Source organism: Artemia sp. Qi Xiang Cuo, chromosome 3, assembly GCF_049724085.1.
Source record: "Artemia sp. Qi Xiang Cuo chromosome 3, ASM4972408v1, whole genome shotgun sequence".
Taxonomy (NCBI): Eukaryota; Metazoa; Arthropoda; class Branchiopoda; order Anostraca; family Artemiidae; genus Artemia; species Artemia sp. Qi Xiang Cuo.
In genome coordinates, this window is record NC_142796.1 from 80,136,453 (window position 1) to 80,153,013 (window position 16,561).

Genomic DNA, 16,561 nt, shown 5'->3' on the forward strand with positions numbered 1-16,561 from the left:
TTCCCTCCCAAAGGAAGATTCTCCTCTTAGAAATCCGCCCCAAACACAACCCCCCGCCCCCTCCGAACGGTCGGGATACTTGACACGTCCCAATCATAGATGGAAAAACAATGGGCAAAGTTCACAACTTGCAGCCCGTCCCCCGGGGACTGTGGCGAGTCATTTTACACCTAAAGACATAGTTATACGATTTTTCGACTATGCTGAATAAAATGCCTATCTCAAAATTTTGATCCGGTGACTTTGGGAAAAAATGAGTGTGGGAGGGGGCCTAGTTGCCCTCAAATTTTTTGGTCCCTTAAAAAGTGCACTAGAACTTTTGATTTCCGTTCGAATGAGCCCTCTCGTGATATTTCAGGACCACTGAGTCGATACGATCACGACTGGGAAGAAAAAACAAACAAACAAATAAACATGCATCCGTGACTTTTCTTTTGGAAGAAAAAAAAACAAAATTCCACATTTCTGCATATAGGAGCCTTAAATCTCTACATTAGGGTTAGCTGATACACTGAATCTGATGGTGTGATTTTCATTGAGATTCTATGACTTCTATGGGGTGTTTTCTCCATTTTTCGAAAATAAGACAAATTTTCTCAAGCTTGTAACTTGTGATGGGTAGCGCTAAACTTGATGAAATTTATATATTTGAAGTCAGCATAGAAATCCGATTCTTTTGATGGATCTATTGGTATAAAAATTGGTATCCAATTTTTAGTATTACAATTGGTATTCCAATTTAGTATCCAATTGGTATTCAATTCTTAGAGTTTCGGTTACTAATAAGCCGGGTCACTCCTTACTTACAGTTCCTTACCACGAACTGTTTGATGTGATTAAACCATTTCGAATGCAGTTTTCCAATTGCTATAAGATTCATACATCATTCGTAGTCAAGAACTTTATTTTTAAATTGAACGGAACGCATACACTATTCAGGTTCAGTTGGATTTTGTAATTGATAGTCAAAAGAATATTGCGACAGCTCAATCGTAAGTTTGTAGAATTTTGTTTTCTTTTACTATTTTTAGATACATTTTATTACTTGTCAAAAAAAATTGATTTAAAGCCTTATATATAAACAACAAAAAAAAATTATGTATTACCTTTGGAACCCCCCCCCCCAAAAAAAAACAACCTTTTACAGAGACCAAATTTAGGAATAGATTATGTACAAGGTTGGGGAATTGAAGATTGAAACGGAAGTGACCCCAAAAATATGATCTATAAGAAAATTGTATGTTATTGCCTATAGAGGGAAGGGGGATAGGGGACTATCATTTTAAAGGTATAGTACCTCATTTTTTTTTAATTGAAAGCAGGGATGCCAAAAATCTAATTATTCTTATTATCTAAAGCGGAGGCGGAAGAAAATGATATCAAATTTCCTGGGAAACCATAGAAATATTTTGATCGACCCAGAGCCCCCCATTAGGACTTGTTCATTGTCTTGTGTATTTTTGGATTTCTTATAGGCTACTGGCCTAATTTGGCTTTTGTATGTGCTCCTTTTTAATTAGATTCCTTGGATCTTATTGAATATCACGGCGAATCTAAAATCTATTATTTCAACTATTATGCAACGGTTCTGAAACGCCACAGCCACTTCGTTTCTACCAGATTTCTACTTCTCTTGATTAATAACGAAAAAGACCAGCGTCCAGCCAGTGACTTGCGAAGTTTTTAACTCATGAATAGGCCCGACACTGTTGTAAATTCAAGCTGAGATTTGAGAGACTGATGAAGCAGTCAACATTGATCGCTCCGGCGGCGCACCGCCGACATCTCACCGGCGGCGGCACGAAAAAATCATCGGCGGTGCACCGGTGGCACGCTGCCGCTGCTATTTTTGGCCGTGTCACCACCGGTCTTCCCTTATCTGTGCGGTGCCGAGGTGGAGTCGAGCTCCTTTCTCAGTGGCACGATATTTTCCTTTTCTGCTTTGACATCGCAACAGCCTTTGATCGTGTATGACGCAAGACACTTCTTTGTAAACTGAAAGCCTATGGAGTTGATGGTTGACTATTTGAGGTGCTTGATGACTCTTTTCGTCAACATTCATTACAATTTGTCTTCGACGGCTTCATATAAAAAGAACACCCAGTCCTATAAGTTTTACTCCAAGAAATTTTTTTTGGGCCAACTCTTTTCTTGTTGTACCTAAACGACCTAGGGGACAACCTTGTGAAGAAACCTCACCACTTTGCTAATCACAAGATAATAAAAACATCAATTGCAAAGGAAGAAGATCCCAGCAAACCACACAAAGACTTCAGGCTAACCTGGAGAGAATTCAGGCATGGTGCAAATGCGAGGCTTGTCAGTTTTAATGCATCGAAAACGAAAGAGCTCCTAACTTCTAAGGTGCTTAATATGAGGGCTCATCCTGATTTCTTTTTCAAAGGAGAGGTGATAACACGAGTTGATACACTGCGCTTACTTGGAGTTAAGTTCTCTTCGGATCTCTCATGGACTGAGCATCTCAGTAAAATTATATCCTCTTGCTCCAAAAAGCTAGGAGTTATCCTAAGATACAAAAGTCTCCTCCCTGATGAGTCTATTCTGCCACTATTCATTTCCTGCATCACACCTGTAATGGAATGTGCATGTCCTCTCTTCGCTGGTGCACCAAAAATGTTTCCCGGACTTTCTTCAGGATTTGGTGAACTCTGACACTTTCACTTTGACACTCAAGGTTTAACTCGTTCACGACAAGCAATACATACCCCAGAAAAAGGTAAAAAAGATGAAGCTTGACATTCCCGAGTCCCTCATGAATGCTCAAGGCTGTGGAAATGTTATCAGCGAGCATACTCTGAAAATGAATTTTCAGAGCATCTCACTGCTCGAGCAAACTTCTTCATAACTTGCTTCATTGCTAGCCAGCGTGCCTTCGACGGGTAAAGTATTCCGTGTTCGGCAACTTCTACGAACTTCTGAACTCGGCAAAATCACTTTTCCTTTTGGGGCTATAAGCGACAAAATTGTACACGTTATGAGCAAATTGTAGTATTTCAGGATCTAGAACATCACAAGCAGCGGCCGAACACAGAGCGAAAGAACACAGAGCGAACACACGGCACATCTTTTTTTAAAAGTGCTGCCAGACCCGACTGCTTACAGAGCATCACACTTGCATTATCAGACGCAAAACCAATGAGGTTGAATAAAGGGATATCTATATCGCACATAGCTCTCCTGTACAGCCGTTTCCAACATACCTAGGTGGAGGGCAAAGCAGGGGCAGATTTTTTGTTTTGGGCATGGATAAAACGTTAAAACTGGTCAAAACAAATCACAGTCCGGACGTTTTGAATTTAACAGACTTCTTGAGCACGTCAACTGAGCTGGAGCGTCATCTGTGGCCACAGATGTACGAGGAGTGAGACAACGGGTCCACGACCCCATTTTGGCTCACCGTAAATATTGGATGTCTGATCGCTACCACGCCCATACGATGCAGAAAAAATCCATGTTTTCTTGAAAAATACATGTATTTTATTGAAAAATCGATGGTAATCGATGGTACTTACACAGTTCATGTCAGGGGTTGAAAAATCCATGTTTTCATGGATAAATCCATGGCGGTGGCAACCCTGCCCCCTGATAAGCTAAAAATGTATCTTTCTTGTCAGTGAGATTTATTAAAACGTTAGAACAACGTCTAAATTACTTTTACTTTCCTTTGTCTAACCCCGATTTACGAAATACCATTTCAAATAGACATTCGGTGTCAAATATGATAATTTTGTGGATTTTGATTTTCTTAGTCTCGAACACTCACGAAAATCCAGGTAAAATATCCTTTGCTATAGTTTGCTATAAAGAAGCAGTTTTAAGTCGATGCAAAATGTATCGATGGAATAACAGACTATTCTCTTCTTCTTTTTTTGCCTCTGACAGTCACTTCCGAAGCTTGGTTGTCTTCAGAGTCATGTTGTTTCATGAAATCCTTATTTACCATTCCTGAATCAAAATTGGCTTTTATCTAAGCTCACTTCCCTTACAAGGGACGGCCTTTTCTCTTTCATTTTCCTAACCCAACCCCTTTCCAAGATAGCCAAAAATAACTAAAGTAGAATTTTACCCTTAAAACGAACAGAAATTATTCCGTATTTGACCGGGGCTGGGCCCTCCTCCCCGCTCTTTACGCTAAAGTTTGACCCTGTAACAACACTAAATTAAAAAAAAAACTTGTTTTTAAAGTGGGCCTCTTGGAGGAGGGGACAGCCCCTTTCATGTACAGAATAATTTAGGTGAGTTTTAAATTTTAATGTGGCTCCTTACTTTCAGTTAAAAAAAAATATTTAATTTCTGAACGTTTTTCAACTAATGGAGGTTCGAATTTGGATCACCGTACATACAAAATAAAAACAAAATTTGTGTATTTTTTTGGCAGATTTATTCCGTATATGAAGGCTCTTTACGCTAAAGCTGTAAGGACTTTTAAAAAAGCTTCCTATTCTAATTAAACGGCCCCTGTGTTTTAGTAGACGCTCTTGGAAAATTGGGACGAACAGTCAAACTTTGGCGTAAAGAGTAAGGTATTGAGGAGGGGGCAACCCTTCATATACGGACCCATTTCTGTTCATTTTTCAAATATTGCCGGCAAATCTGGTTCACCCTCTATGAAATATACCCCTCCCCCTCATGGAAAACTCCATGGAAATGTCATCCAACGTAAACCTCCGCCCGCTGTCAAATACCCTACAGATAGTTCCATCCTCGCTGAAAATCCCTCCTCCCTTTAATATTGCTTGCAGACGATTCAGCCAGAAAAATTCTCCTTAGCATTCTTTGATTTGAAAAAAGGCTAATCTCTAATCGGTTTCTCGATCATTCCAGAAATAACCCCTTCTGTGGAAATTATTTCCTGGATATCAAAACACGCGAAAAAAAGGCAATGGATAATTCCCCCTGAACGTCTCCACATGAAAAATTTGGCAAAGACAAAGTAAAACAATTAAAAAGAATTTCATATAGTAATTCTGTCAAATCTCCCTAATGTCCAATTTCCCCAGGCCTATTCACCCCCCCCCCAGAAATTTCCCTCCCTAAGGAAGATTTTCCCTATAGAAATCCACCCCAAGCACAATCTCCCCCCCCACCAAAAAAACTGTGGGGACACTTACCACTAAAAAAGTCTAAAAGCCAAAAAAGGGCGCATATAAAAAAGTAACGGCCTAGCCCCCCCGCCGGGGGGCCATCATTTTACACCTCAATACATAGTTATTTGATCTTTCAACTCTACTGAACATCATGGCCATCTGGATTTTTTGATCAGATAACCTTGATGGAAAATGGGCATGGGAGGGGGCCAAATTGCCCTCCAGTCTTTTTGGTCACTTAAAAAGGGCGCTAGAACTTTTAATTTTCGTTCGAATGCACCCTCTCCCGATCTTCTAGGACCATTATTATGATATAATCACCCCTGGAAAAAAAGAGAAATAAACACGCATCCGTGATCTGTCTTCTGGCAAAAATACAAAACGTCCACATTTTTGCAGATAGGAGCTTGAAACTTCTACATTAGGGTTCTCTAGTACGCTGAAGCTGATGATATGATTTTCAATAAGATTCCTTTAATTTTAGGGGGTATTCCCTCCTTAATTCAAAAAGCGGGCAAATTTTCTCAGGCTCGTAACTTTTGATTGGTAACACTAGACTTGAATAATCCCCCCATAACAATACAAATTTGGAATCAGAACAATAAGTTGATTCTTTTTATGTATCTATTGATATTAAAATTCCGTTTTTCAGAGTTTCGGTTACTATTGAGCCGAGTCGCTCCTTACTTACGGTTCGTTACTACGAACTGTTTGATTACCTCTTAAAAGGTGACGAGAGATATACTATTGCAAGACCCCCTTTCCTCTTGGTTGAAGCATATCATCTCATTAATGTACTTCCATCCAAAGCATCAACTTGGTCACGTTTAGTTTGTAGAGCAAAATCTACCTTTCAAGGAGGCACACTTGTGCCTCTATAAAGAGGCGACCCACCACAATGTTAAGCGATTTTAGGTCCTAGAGGTCGCAGAGAGACGGCGGCAATCGCATTTTGTAGCCCAAGCTCAAACTAAGAAACTTGCAAAATTTCATCCTCCTCCGACTTTATCTTCATGGGGTAAACTGGGTCGGAAGTTTGGACCCTCCCACCACAGACCCCCTTTAACGTTGTCCGATTGGGCTGAAATTTAGAGGTTAAGCTTTCCTAGGGCCCGGGAGCTTATCCTCGAAATTTCAGCTCAATCTGATCACTCATTCCCTGTTTTCAAAAAACCAAATATAGCCACTTAAAATTCATTTCTTTTTTTTTCTTAGCCACGCCTACATGCCACAGTTGGCAACGGATCCGGGTGAATGAGTACTCTTTTGAAGAAGAATTTGACCTGTTAGGGCCTTTTGATATTTTCATACCGAAAAAATTATCCACCGAATTTATATTTACAAAAAACCTTGTTTTCCTATATTAGCCCATGTTAATTTTTCCGACCACAACCCCCCTTTAGCATTGTCTGATCGGGCTGAAATTTAGAGGATAAGCTTTACTGGGGCCTGGGAGCTTATCCTCGACATTTCAGCTCAATTTGATCACTCCTTCCCTGTTTTCCAAAAACCACATATCAAGATTTTTGGGAATTTGCTTGCGTCGAAAATAGCTCCAATTTGCTAAACAACTATTACTATTGTGTTTGTGTGGTCCAGCGGCTGATAATCCAGACTTTCAGAAGGACAACCCAGGTTCGATTCACCATCAGAGCAACTTTTTTATATACTTTGAAAAGAAACTCAGTTTCTTTTTTAAATTATTTGAAAAAAATTACGTTTTCTAAAGAGTTAAAGAGGCTGAGTTACAAGGTCGACCCTTAAAACGTACAGGGATTAGGAGGCACAGTTGGGGGGCTTTTAAAGAGGCTGAGTCACAAGTTCGAACCTTAAAACGTACAGGGATTAGGAGGCACCCTGTACGACGTGATTCGAGTATTCAGGAATTAAAAGCCTTAACACAAGAATGTTCAAGAGCGGGGGGTTTGGGGGCGGCAGCCCCCCAACTTTATCTCCTGACACGATCAGCTAACAGTTAGTCAAGCAATAATAAGTAATAAACTGTACAAAAACGTGCAGAAATTATTTGAAAAAAACTACGTTTTCTAAAGAGTTAAAGAGGCTGAGTTACAAGGTCGAACCTTAAAACGTACAGGGATTAGGAGGCACAGTTGGGGGGCTACCACCCCCAACCCCCGCTTTCGCAGCCTTTAAATATAAAAAAAAAATTCTTTAAACTGAAAGTAAGGAGCGACATTAAAACTTAAAACGAACAGAAATTATTCCGTACATGAAAGAGGCTGTGCCCTCCTCAACGCCTCGCTCTTTACGCTAAAGTTTTTATTGTTTAAAAAAAGAGTTGTCAGAAAGTCAAACTTTAGCGTAAAGAGCGAGGTGTTGAGGAGGGCACAGCCTCTTTCATGTACGGAATAATTTCTGTTCGTTTTAAGTTTTAATCTCGCTCCTTACTTTCAGTTTAATGAAATTTTTTTTTTATTTAAAGGCTGCGAAAGTGGGGGCTTTGGGGGGCGGTAGCCCCCCAACGGTGCCGCCTAATTCCTGTACGTTTTAAGGTTCGACCTTGTAACTCAGCCTCTTTAACTCTTTAGAAAACGTAGTTTTTTTCAAATAATTTGATACTAAGATGATCCTGGATTAAAGATCTTTTTAGGTCAATGGGTCCAGCATATACAGCGCCTAGTTTTTGAAATGTTGTCTAGCCTAATGGCCCTTATCATTGTCATCATGCGCCCCCTTACTTTAGGCGTAGGCAAGGCCGTATCCAGGATTTTTTCGGAGGGGGTTTACTCAAATATTTTTTTTTGGGGGGGGAGGGTTACACAAAAAAAACAAAAATGCATACAACAAAATTTGTTTATATCAATTTTTGTTAAGCATTAAAGCTTAAAAAAAAAAGTTAGGTATGGTTTCAAACCCCCTAACCCCCCTCCCACTGGGTACGGGGGCGTCGGTTACACTGCTTTCTTGAACAAGTATAATCCCAGTATCCACAATTGTTTAGCCAATATGCCTCCAACGGGAAGCACATAAAAGTTTGCGAATCCGGCCTTCTGACAATTTTAAAAGGAACAATGAATGAAGCTTTGAAGTATTTCATTCCACGTTTTTAAAAAGTACCTAAGTGCTGATTTTGAAACTCGCTGTTTTTCATTTTTCTTTAATTGACTTCAACTTTTGCTAGTATGGGTTCCAGCTGAGAAGGGGGTTAAGATCAGACTGGAGTTCCACCCTGCCCCCATAGAATTAATGCGAGCGCATTAATGCGTGGTATAAAGTCAGAGAGCATTAAAATTTTAGCCACCAGGAAATATTTCAACTCTGCAATCAAAAAAACGATCGAATACTGCCTTAGGTCTCGTGAATTAAAGGAGAGTGGACAAAGTGTTAGCTGTTACATCAAACGGTCCCGATATTTCTTTTAAGAACACCCGAGAATTTGTCAAGTTTTTTTTTATTATTTAAAACTAGACAAAAGTCATGAAACCCTGGTATCAAACACTTCATGATGACAATGGATACATCAAAGGAATTGGCTTTATAACGTGATTCTAAATATGTAAAGTTTGTTGAATTAAAAGCAACGCACCAAAAGTTAAAGCCTGTAAAAATACGCCTGCTTTTCGCAAAAGTAGCAAAACACCCCCAAAAGTGAAATTAATCTTAATAGAAGTAAAACCATCAAATTCAATATACCAGAGAACCCCGTTGCAGAGTTTTAAAGCTCCTATCAACAGATATGTGGAATTTTGCATTTTTTTTTCGAGATGAAAGGTCATGGTTGCGTGTTCATTTTATTTTCTTTTTACTTTTTGCAGGGGTGATTGTATCGAACCAATGTCACTAGGGAATCAGAAAAGAAGTTCATTAGAACCAAAATAAAAAATAAATTATAAATAAAATTGTTTTTTTTTATAATAAATAAAATAATTTTACTTTTACGTAATTTTACGGAAAAATATTTGCATTTAAAATAATATATATAATGTACATAAGGTAGTTGTATATTTTTATATAAATTATATTATATACATAATTCATTTATGATAGTATATATTACATAAATTATATATTTTTATATAATTTTATTATAATGAAAATCTTTTATATAAAAGATCTTTTTGTTAAATAACAAAAAAATACACAAATAAACGGTTAATTTAGATATTTATCTAAGCTCCATTTAACTAAGTTGATTCATTCAAGACTTGATAAAGTTACATAAACTGATGTATACTTGCGCATCAGCTATTAGGAAGGGAGGCTGATAGATCTTTGTGTAAGCTGGAAAGTTAAAACTAATCTCTAATCTCCCATCTTTCCTGTGAGTATTTTAGGACTTGTATGTATGAGGGCTTGCATGTATGCCTGTAGTATGAGGGCTCTAGGGGGATACCGTCCCTCTTAAGGCAGATTTTTTTAACACAAATTATTACATCATATGCTTAATGAGACAAAAGGTGGAGAGGTAGGGGAAGGGGGGGGGATTATTAACGTCACCAAGAAAATTTCCAAGGGAAGTGTTACCAAAAGTTTGTTTTTACCAAGACTTAAATGGGAATATTTTTCATTTCAATTTTTATATACATTATCCAATGGTTTCTTACTTTTTTCTTTGGGGGGGGGGGACATAAAGGAAACTTAAATAGTCATTAAAACCAAATAACATTGTGTGAATAGACTTATTAAATAGTTATGTCATTTGAATTTTGACGGGTGACAGCAAAAAAATAAATCCCTCTGACCAGCAGACAACAGTACACGCCCTGGTTCACCGCCACACCTCTTGGCGCTCTGGGTCGTCGCCATCATGAGCACCACCCAGAAACGTCCTAGACGTATGAGTGGGGCGGCTCTTGCGAACCGGACCGGGGTGTCCCTCGATATAGGATCAAGAATAGGTTTCATTTTCCTAGGTATATAGATTCTTAATGTCTTCTTGTGTCGCGGGGGGCATTGACTGCCTCTTCCATGGGAGATATCCCTACCTAAAGAGGCTTATTTAAAGAAAGCATTTTAAATCCGCCGAAATGATGATCTTCTAGTCAATTTTGAAAATTTCAGACCCCTCCCCCCACCCCCGCTCCTCTGAATGATATTTGAAAGAGTGAAATTTTTCAGAGATGATTATTATCCAGTAAACATTTTTAAATGAATACTAAACTTGAATTAAAAAACAGGTAAAAGCATGGAGAAGTATCCTCCCCTAGCCTCCCTCATTCAAGTGAGTCTTGAATCAAACAGTTGAATATAGTAACAAACTGCAAGTGACTAACGACCCTTGCCAACAGACACCCAAAATTTAAAAGACGATGTTTTAATTGAAATATTTGCAGCAACAAAATCAATCATTTATGATGGTTCTACGTATGAAAATTGTATTAATTTGAAACTTTTTCATCGGAAACTATAATTTGAAAGTTGCACATCAAAGCCTATTGATACATAAAAATTTAAATAATCTTAAAAATAGGAATTGAACTCTCCAAAAAGGGTTATGGTCTTGATACAAACTGAGCAATAGAATTCAGCATGCATGAGAATCCTAAAGCCTTTTCAGAAAATACTTTTAATTATCAGCTAAGACCAAATGCTAAGGCAATAATACAAAATTTTCTACTGCACTGTTGTGTACAAGTTTAAATGAGGAAAATACGTGGCTTGACCTTGAAGATTTCGCAAAAAAAAAAAATTATACAAAAATGCTCAGAAGTCTAGAAATAAATGCAGAAATGCCCCCAGTCCCTCTTTAAAAGTTTTCGAATGTCACTCTCAATTTGAATACGGATGAAATATTCGACTTTTTTTTTATTTCGTTGTTTTCGTTTCGTAAAACACAACGAGTTTAAAAATGAAGTCAAAAAATAGTTTTTATTTGGTCGGATGGCCCACTTCAATTGACGGGCAAAATAAAGGAAAACCTTACCTTCCTACGTTGTATTATTAATTTAAAAAAAAAAAACATTAAAAAAATTGTTTTTCCGAAGAAAAGTAAAGACCATTATTACAAATTATGACGAGCATAATAAATTAATTTAAAAATAAAAGTTAAACACGACCGGGCCTCGCGAAGAATGAACAAATTAAACCTAAAATAAACCGAAATTAAAATGAAGTATGTCATCAAAAACAAGGACAAAAGCTACTGCCGAAGATGAAAAAGTAAATCCTAAAATGACAACAAAATCAAATGAAAAATCAAGCCAACTGTTCTTCTATTAAAACTTTGTCTTCAGCATCTTCAAGTCTAAAAAGTATCATCATACTAAGTAATTTGCTACCTACAGAAACCAGGCTAATGCCTCTATAATTACCATACTCATTTTATCCTCTTTCTCATAAAAAAAAATATGGATAAAAATCCTCCAGAGCCATTCCTCGCGCATAGGGCGTCCAAGCGAGGTGTCAATTGCTGGACCTTGTGTATATGGGCTTTAATTTTGGTTTTCCTAAAGCCGCTAGTTCCTTCCACTTTTTCAAAAATTAAATCCATAATCTTTAGTAACTTATTTCTAAACTAAGACCACCACCTTATCTAATGACCAACTCATTTACCACACTAGCAGCACCTGGGACCTTATTAATTTTTAATCCTTTTAGTACTGTCACTAAATTTTCTTCACAACATATCTCTTCCTTCACATCCAAGATGTCCAAAACTTTTTCATTCTCCTCAATATCTTTTCTTGTAACTATCCTGTTTTAGCACATTTTCAAACTGCTCTGCCCATCTCTCTTTAATTCTTTTCTTATTACTAATTGTAGCCTTTATTTTTTTTCTATTTTCGCCTGGAACAAGTACAGATTGCCTACTCCCTCTTAATTTATTAACATGCTAGTATAATATTTTACTATTATGCCTTCTAGCTACACCTTCCTGGTCTTTGGTAATTTTATCTATGTTTTCTCCACTTTCTTTATATTCCTCTTATTTTCATATTATCCAACATTCAGATAGTTCTTGTGCAAACCCCCTCCCCTCCTAAATAATTTCTGAGACCACACTTTATAATCATGATAAAACATAAAATTGCGAAGAAAGGAAGAAAACGAGGACAATTAAAATACCGGTAAAAAATAAAAAAAGAATCGGTAAAACGAGACCCGAAAGAGATTTTTACATAATTTATGATACCAACCGTTATAATAATTTCTCATCATTATAATCTCGTTCTTTTAATTGTCCTCGTGTTCTTCCTTTCTTCGCAATTTTATGTTTTCTGCCTCCCCTCCTCTATATAACCACAAACCATTTTCACTAATATTCCTAGCTGCGTTTCTAACTTTCTTTCTTAAGAAACTATCAGCGACTTCACAAACTATTTTCTTAAAATTATTACTTCCATCTTCTACATTATCAAATTTTAAACTCTCGAATTTAGTATTCAACTGTTCCTGGAATTTTTTTCTCAAATTATCATCCTGGAGTCAACCAATGCCGTAACTTGCCGGAATTTCAGCTTTAAATTAACCCTAGACACAACTAGGTCATGCTCTTTACTTTTAACATCAGTAACAACGCTCCTATATGACCTAGTATCTGAAATTGATCTTGCCAATTTTCGGTTTACAATAACATAATCATCACGGTTAGTTATCTTACCATCATGTGAATATCATGCTAACTTATGGGCCATTTATGGGCCAGTCACTCCTCTCTCCATCAGTTGGTTCTAATGGGGCATATACTAATATGACTGATACCATGCACTATTTAGTCATAGAATGAGCAACAAGCATTCTATTATTAATACCTTCCCGACCTCAACAAGACTTAGCAGCTTCCTTATTCATCACGAGCCCTACTACATGTCTATGTACCCCTTCCTTCTTGCCTGAGTAAGTAAATTTTAAATCATCTAATATCATGTTTCCTACCCCTAGGATATGATTTCATGAAATTCGTAACAAGGCTAGTTCGAGCGTTTGCATTCATTAGTCAAAATGTTGATACGATATAATCTATATTGGGCAAGATTAAAAGGTGCAATTCCCAAGCTAGCATAAAGAGACCGCTATGAAACCATCCCAAATGCACTAATCCATCTCTTTTTTAATCGACCCGGTGCGCATACAACGTGACCCCAACTGCACATGTGATTCTAAAACATATTAGAAGACCTGGGCACGGCACAGTTTCGTTCTTGCACCTTAAGATGTCGAACAACTGAGCATGAAATAAAAGGAACAAAATTTGCTTTCAAATACAAAATCACAGCAGCTTCGAATTTAATGGAAAACAAACTAAAAATTAATAATTCATCCAACGAGTTCATAACATACTGACACTCAGTTTTAGTCACTTGAAAAGCGTAAAGCGACAATTGTAATATTTATGTAAACAAACACATACTTCTGAAGGGGAGTATTCAGGTAGCTTTACAATGAATCTTTGTTTTATGAATGTAGAAATAAATATTAAGGTACTTTTAAGGTTTTAGTTTCTGGTCACTTCTGACCTGGGGTGGCTAACTTTTTGATTGCCTGAGTTTATTCACAATGCAAATTCAGGCTTACGCTCAACATTTGATCGCTCTGGATTGTTTATTCCTTGTTATTTCTTCACTAGACCACGCTCAAATTGTTTCTTTTCTTCGTCTTCTGTTGGGTGTTGAATGGGATTTTCAGTAGAAGCTATTGAGCTCTTTTCCCTTTGACTCTATATAAGATAAGTTAGACTGCTGCGAGTGGTTGCTAGTTGTTTATCTTTCGATGGCTCGATTTTGATTATATGTTTTGTATTAGCTCTTTTGATCCTAGGAACTGAAATATCAGGGCATATATTTCAAGTTCAATACTCTGTGTGCACGTTAGGTCAGCTAGGCTCTTGACTGATGGTGAGATTTTGTTGCGTTTGAAACATTTTAACCCTTTACTTTGAAGGACAGGTTGCGCAGACGCCAGCATATTACAGTCGAATAGGCAAAGGCCAATTGTTTTATTTTTATATTGCAATGTCTGCCAACTGGGGAGGAGGGGGTTAAACCAGTAAAATTTGAGAACTGATAGGAAAAAGCCTGAAGGTTTAGCCCATTTGAGTATGAACAGATTCTATGGTAAATTTTTTATCGGTACTTATTGGGGAAAAGAGATAAATTTGGTTTAGTGTTAATCAGATGGGCCTCTGATAATATCCACCGATAAATATCTCTTAAGGCTGGTCAATATTGGGGACTTTTTTGCAATTTCATCAGCATGACGATTACCTATAATCCCTGAGTGGCTTGGAACACATTTAAGTACGTTATTATGCCTCTTGAAGGAAGTGCATTTGTGAGAGTAAGACAATGGAATGTATCTATATCCATCTTATATTGAAATGCCATATTCAGGAGCTCCAGGCTCGACATGGAATCAGAATATACTATAATATTGTGCATATTATGGCTCAATGACTTATTATTCATAGCATACTCCAATACCATGATTATGGCGTTTAACGCTACTGGCATTATAGAAACATTATCAGATACTCTCTCACTCATTGCAACATTGAGGGATCGGAGATAAGTTCCACTCGAAATCTTTTCATTTATTCTAGACCCATCAACAAAAATCGGGAAATGGTCATTGTATGTAAATTATTATTTTCAGTAATCTTTTTCTAGATATATTGGATGGGGATGGGGGTAAGTTCTTTTGTTCAGTGTGAGAACTTAGTATTTATTATGGGAAGGGTCCAAGTCCAGGAAGGGGTTTGGGGTACAGCGGGGGCGATAGTCCTGGATGGGACTGGAAATTTCATTTGGGTATTAGCAAACTCATGTGCAATGCCTCTATATACGGATAGAGTTCTTAACCAGTTAACCGCCAAAAGCCTGGTTAACACAGAGAATACATGATTCCACCACTTGAGAATGTGTGGAAGTGGTAGTCCACGCAAGTTTGTGAACTATGTCCACAATGGTCCAAGAAGTAGATGGTTTTGTAGCTCCGTTCACCCCGGCCGTTTTAACCCAAGGGGTTGCCCCAGTGAACATTTATGCCAATAAAAAGACCTTTACAAAAAAAAAAAGTCACAGTAGAAAAGTTCAAAGCTCAATGGAAAGTACCTTGTTTACACCATTACACCAGATCCACTCGCGCTTATGACTGCTGCAAGACATTGAAAAATTAGAATTGGATCAAATGTAATTCTGCCGTTGTCGACCACAACGGAGGCCTGGTCAGCTATTAAATATAGCCTTCTTTTATTTTAGAAAATGTGTTTTCCAGTGGCTTTCCTTTTCATATCGTATAACATATTTTCTCCAGCACATTTGGCACCGTCCGCAATTACAGACGAAGAAGCACCGATACATGTTACAATGGGTTTTGTCTTTGAAGGGTGCCAGTGGTGCACTAAACGTAAGAATCTTCGCCATATCTGTCAGCTTTCAGGCCACTCCCGCGCCAATCACTTCCGTATGGTTTTCATTCTCAGGATTTGCAAACCCAGTCAGGTTGTGCATAGATTCTTTCAAAGTAATCAAAGGATAAATTTAGACATAGCAGAGGTCTGCAAGTTTATTTGTACTTGGTTGTTCGTGCCATTCCATTCACCTATGTGCTAGTGCTGTCGGCAAACAATTGCCAAAAGAAGTTGAAGATTTTTCTTAGGATGTATATGGCTATATTTATCGCAATCCAAACGGGTCAGTGAGATTTTAGGATTGCAAAAGTTTATGGAATTTAAAGAACATCGAATTTTGAGACATATTGCAACTTGATGGTTGTCTGGACAAGCCGTTGTAGCTCGATATTTGGAGCAATGGGATTGCTTGACTTTATTCTTCCGTGCGGAAAATCTTAAAGAGGCCAATAAGCCGGGAAAGGCCACTGAAATACTAAAAGATCTGCTGTCACCGGTGTTCAAGGCTTACTTTGCCTTCCTGGTGCATATTTTGAAGTATATCAAAGACCTAAACAAGCAATTTCAGGACACCAACTACTACATCGACGTCAAGGATATGGCTTGTGGGGGTCGACTGGAAGTGATATTTACCAAAGAAAAGGTATCTCTATCTGCTGCAGTTGAGTTTAAAAAAGAGTGTAGGAAATTTTTGTTCTTGCTCTGTGATGAGATGAGAAAGCGTTTTTTCAACTCCAGGAATTCATCAGTAAGAAAATTCGATAGGCTTCATCCACGCTATGCTATGGGAGTAAAGTCTAATCAGCCAATCCTGGCACCGCTTTTGGCTCAATTTCCAATTTTACTGAGTGACAATGACCTGGAAGATATCGTCCAAGAGTGGAAGAGATTACCCCTTTGTTCTGAGCTTGGTGCTTCGATTGACTTATATCCAGCCGTGTTTTGGACTCGAGTTTATAGGCAAAAAGATGTTAATGGGTCAAAGCATTTTCCTCTGCTCGGGCGTTTCACTTTAAGCCTTCTTGTTCTCCCAGACGCTTCCGCGGCTACTGAGCGAACTTTCTCAGCTGTCAATCTGAACAAAACCAGCATTAGAAATCATCTCGGTTTCACCACCTTGAACGGGCTTCTCAGTGCAAAACGG

At 37.9% G+C, this 16,561-nt stretch overlaps 1 protein-coding gene across 1 annotated transcript in view; it reads left to right on the forward strand.

The window, feature by feature from the left end:
- The first annotated feature begins 3,667 nt into the window (after window positions 1-3,667).
- Alr (Evr1_Alr domain-containing protein Alr) overlaps window positions 3,668-16,561 on the forward strand; it is a 160,384-nt gene continuing 147,490 nt past the window's right edge. The window contains exon 1 of the mRNA XM_089086625.1: window positions 3,668-3,794. Coding sequence (XP_088942751.1) covers window positions 3,740-3,794 — 55 coding nt within the window. The 5' untranslated portion in view covers window positions 3,668-3,739. The remainder of the gene's footprint in view (window positions 3,795-16,561) is intronic.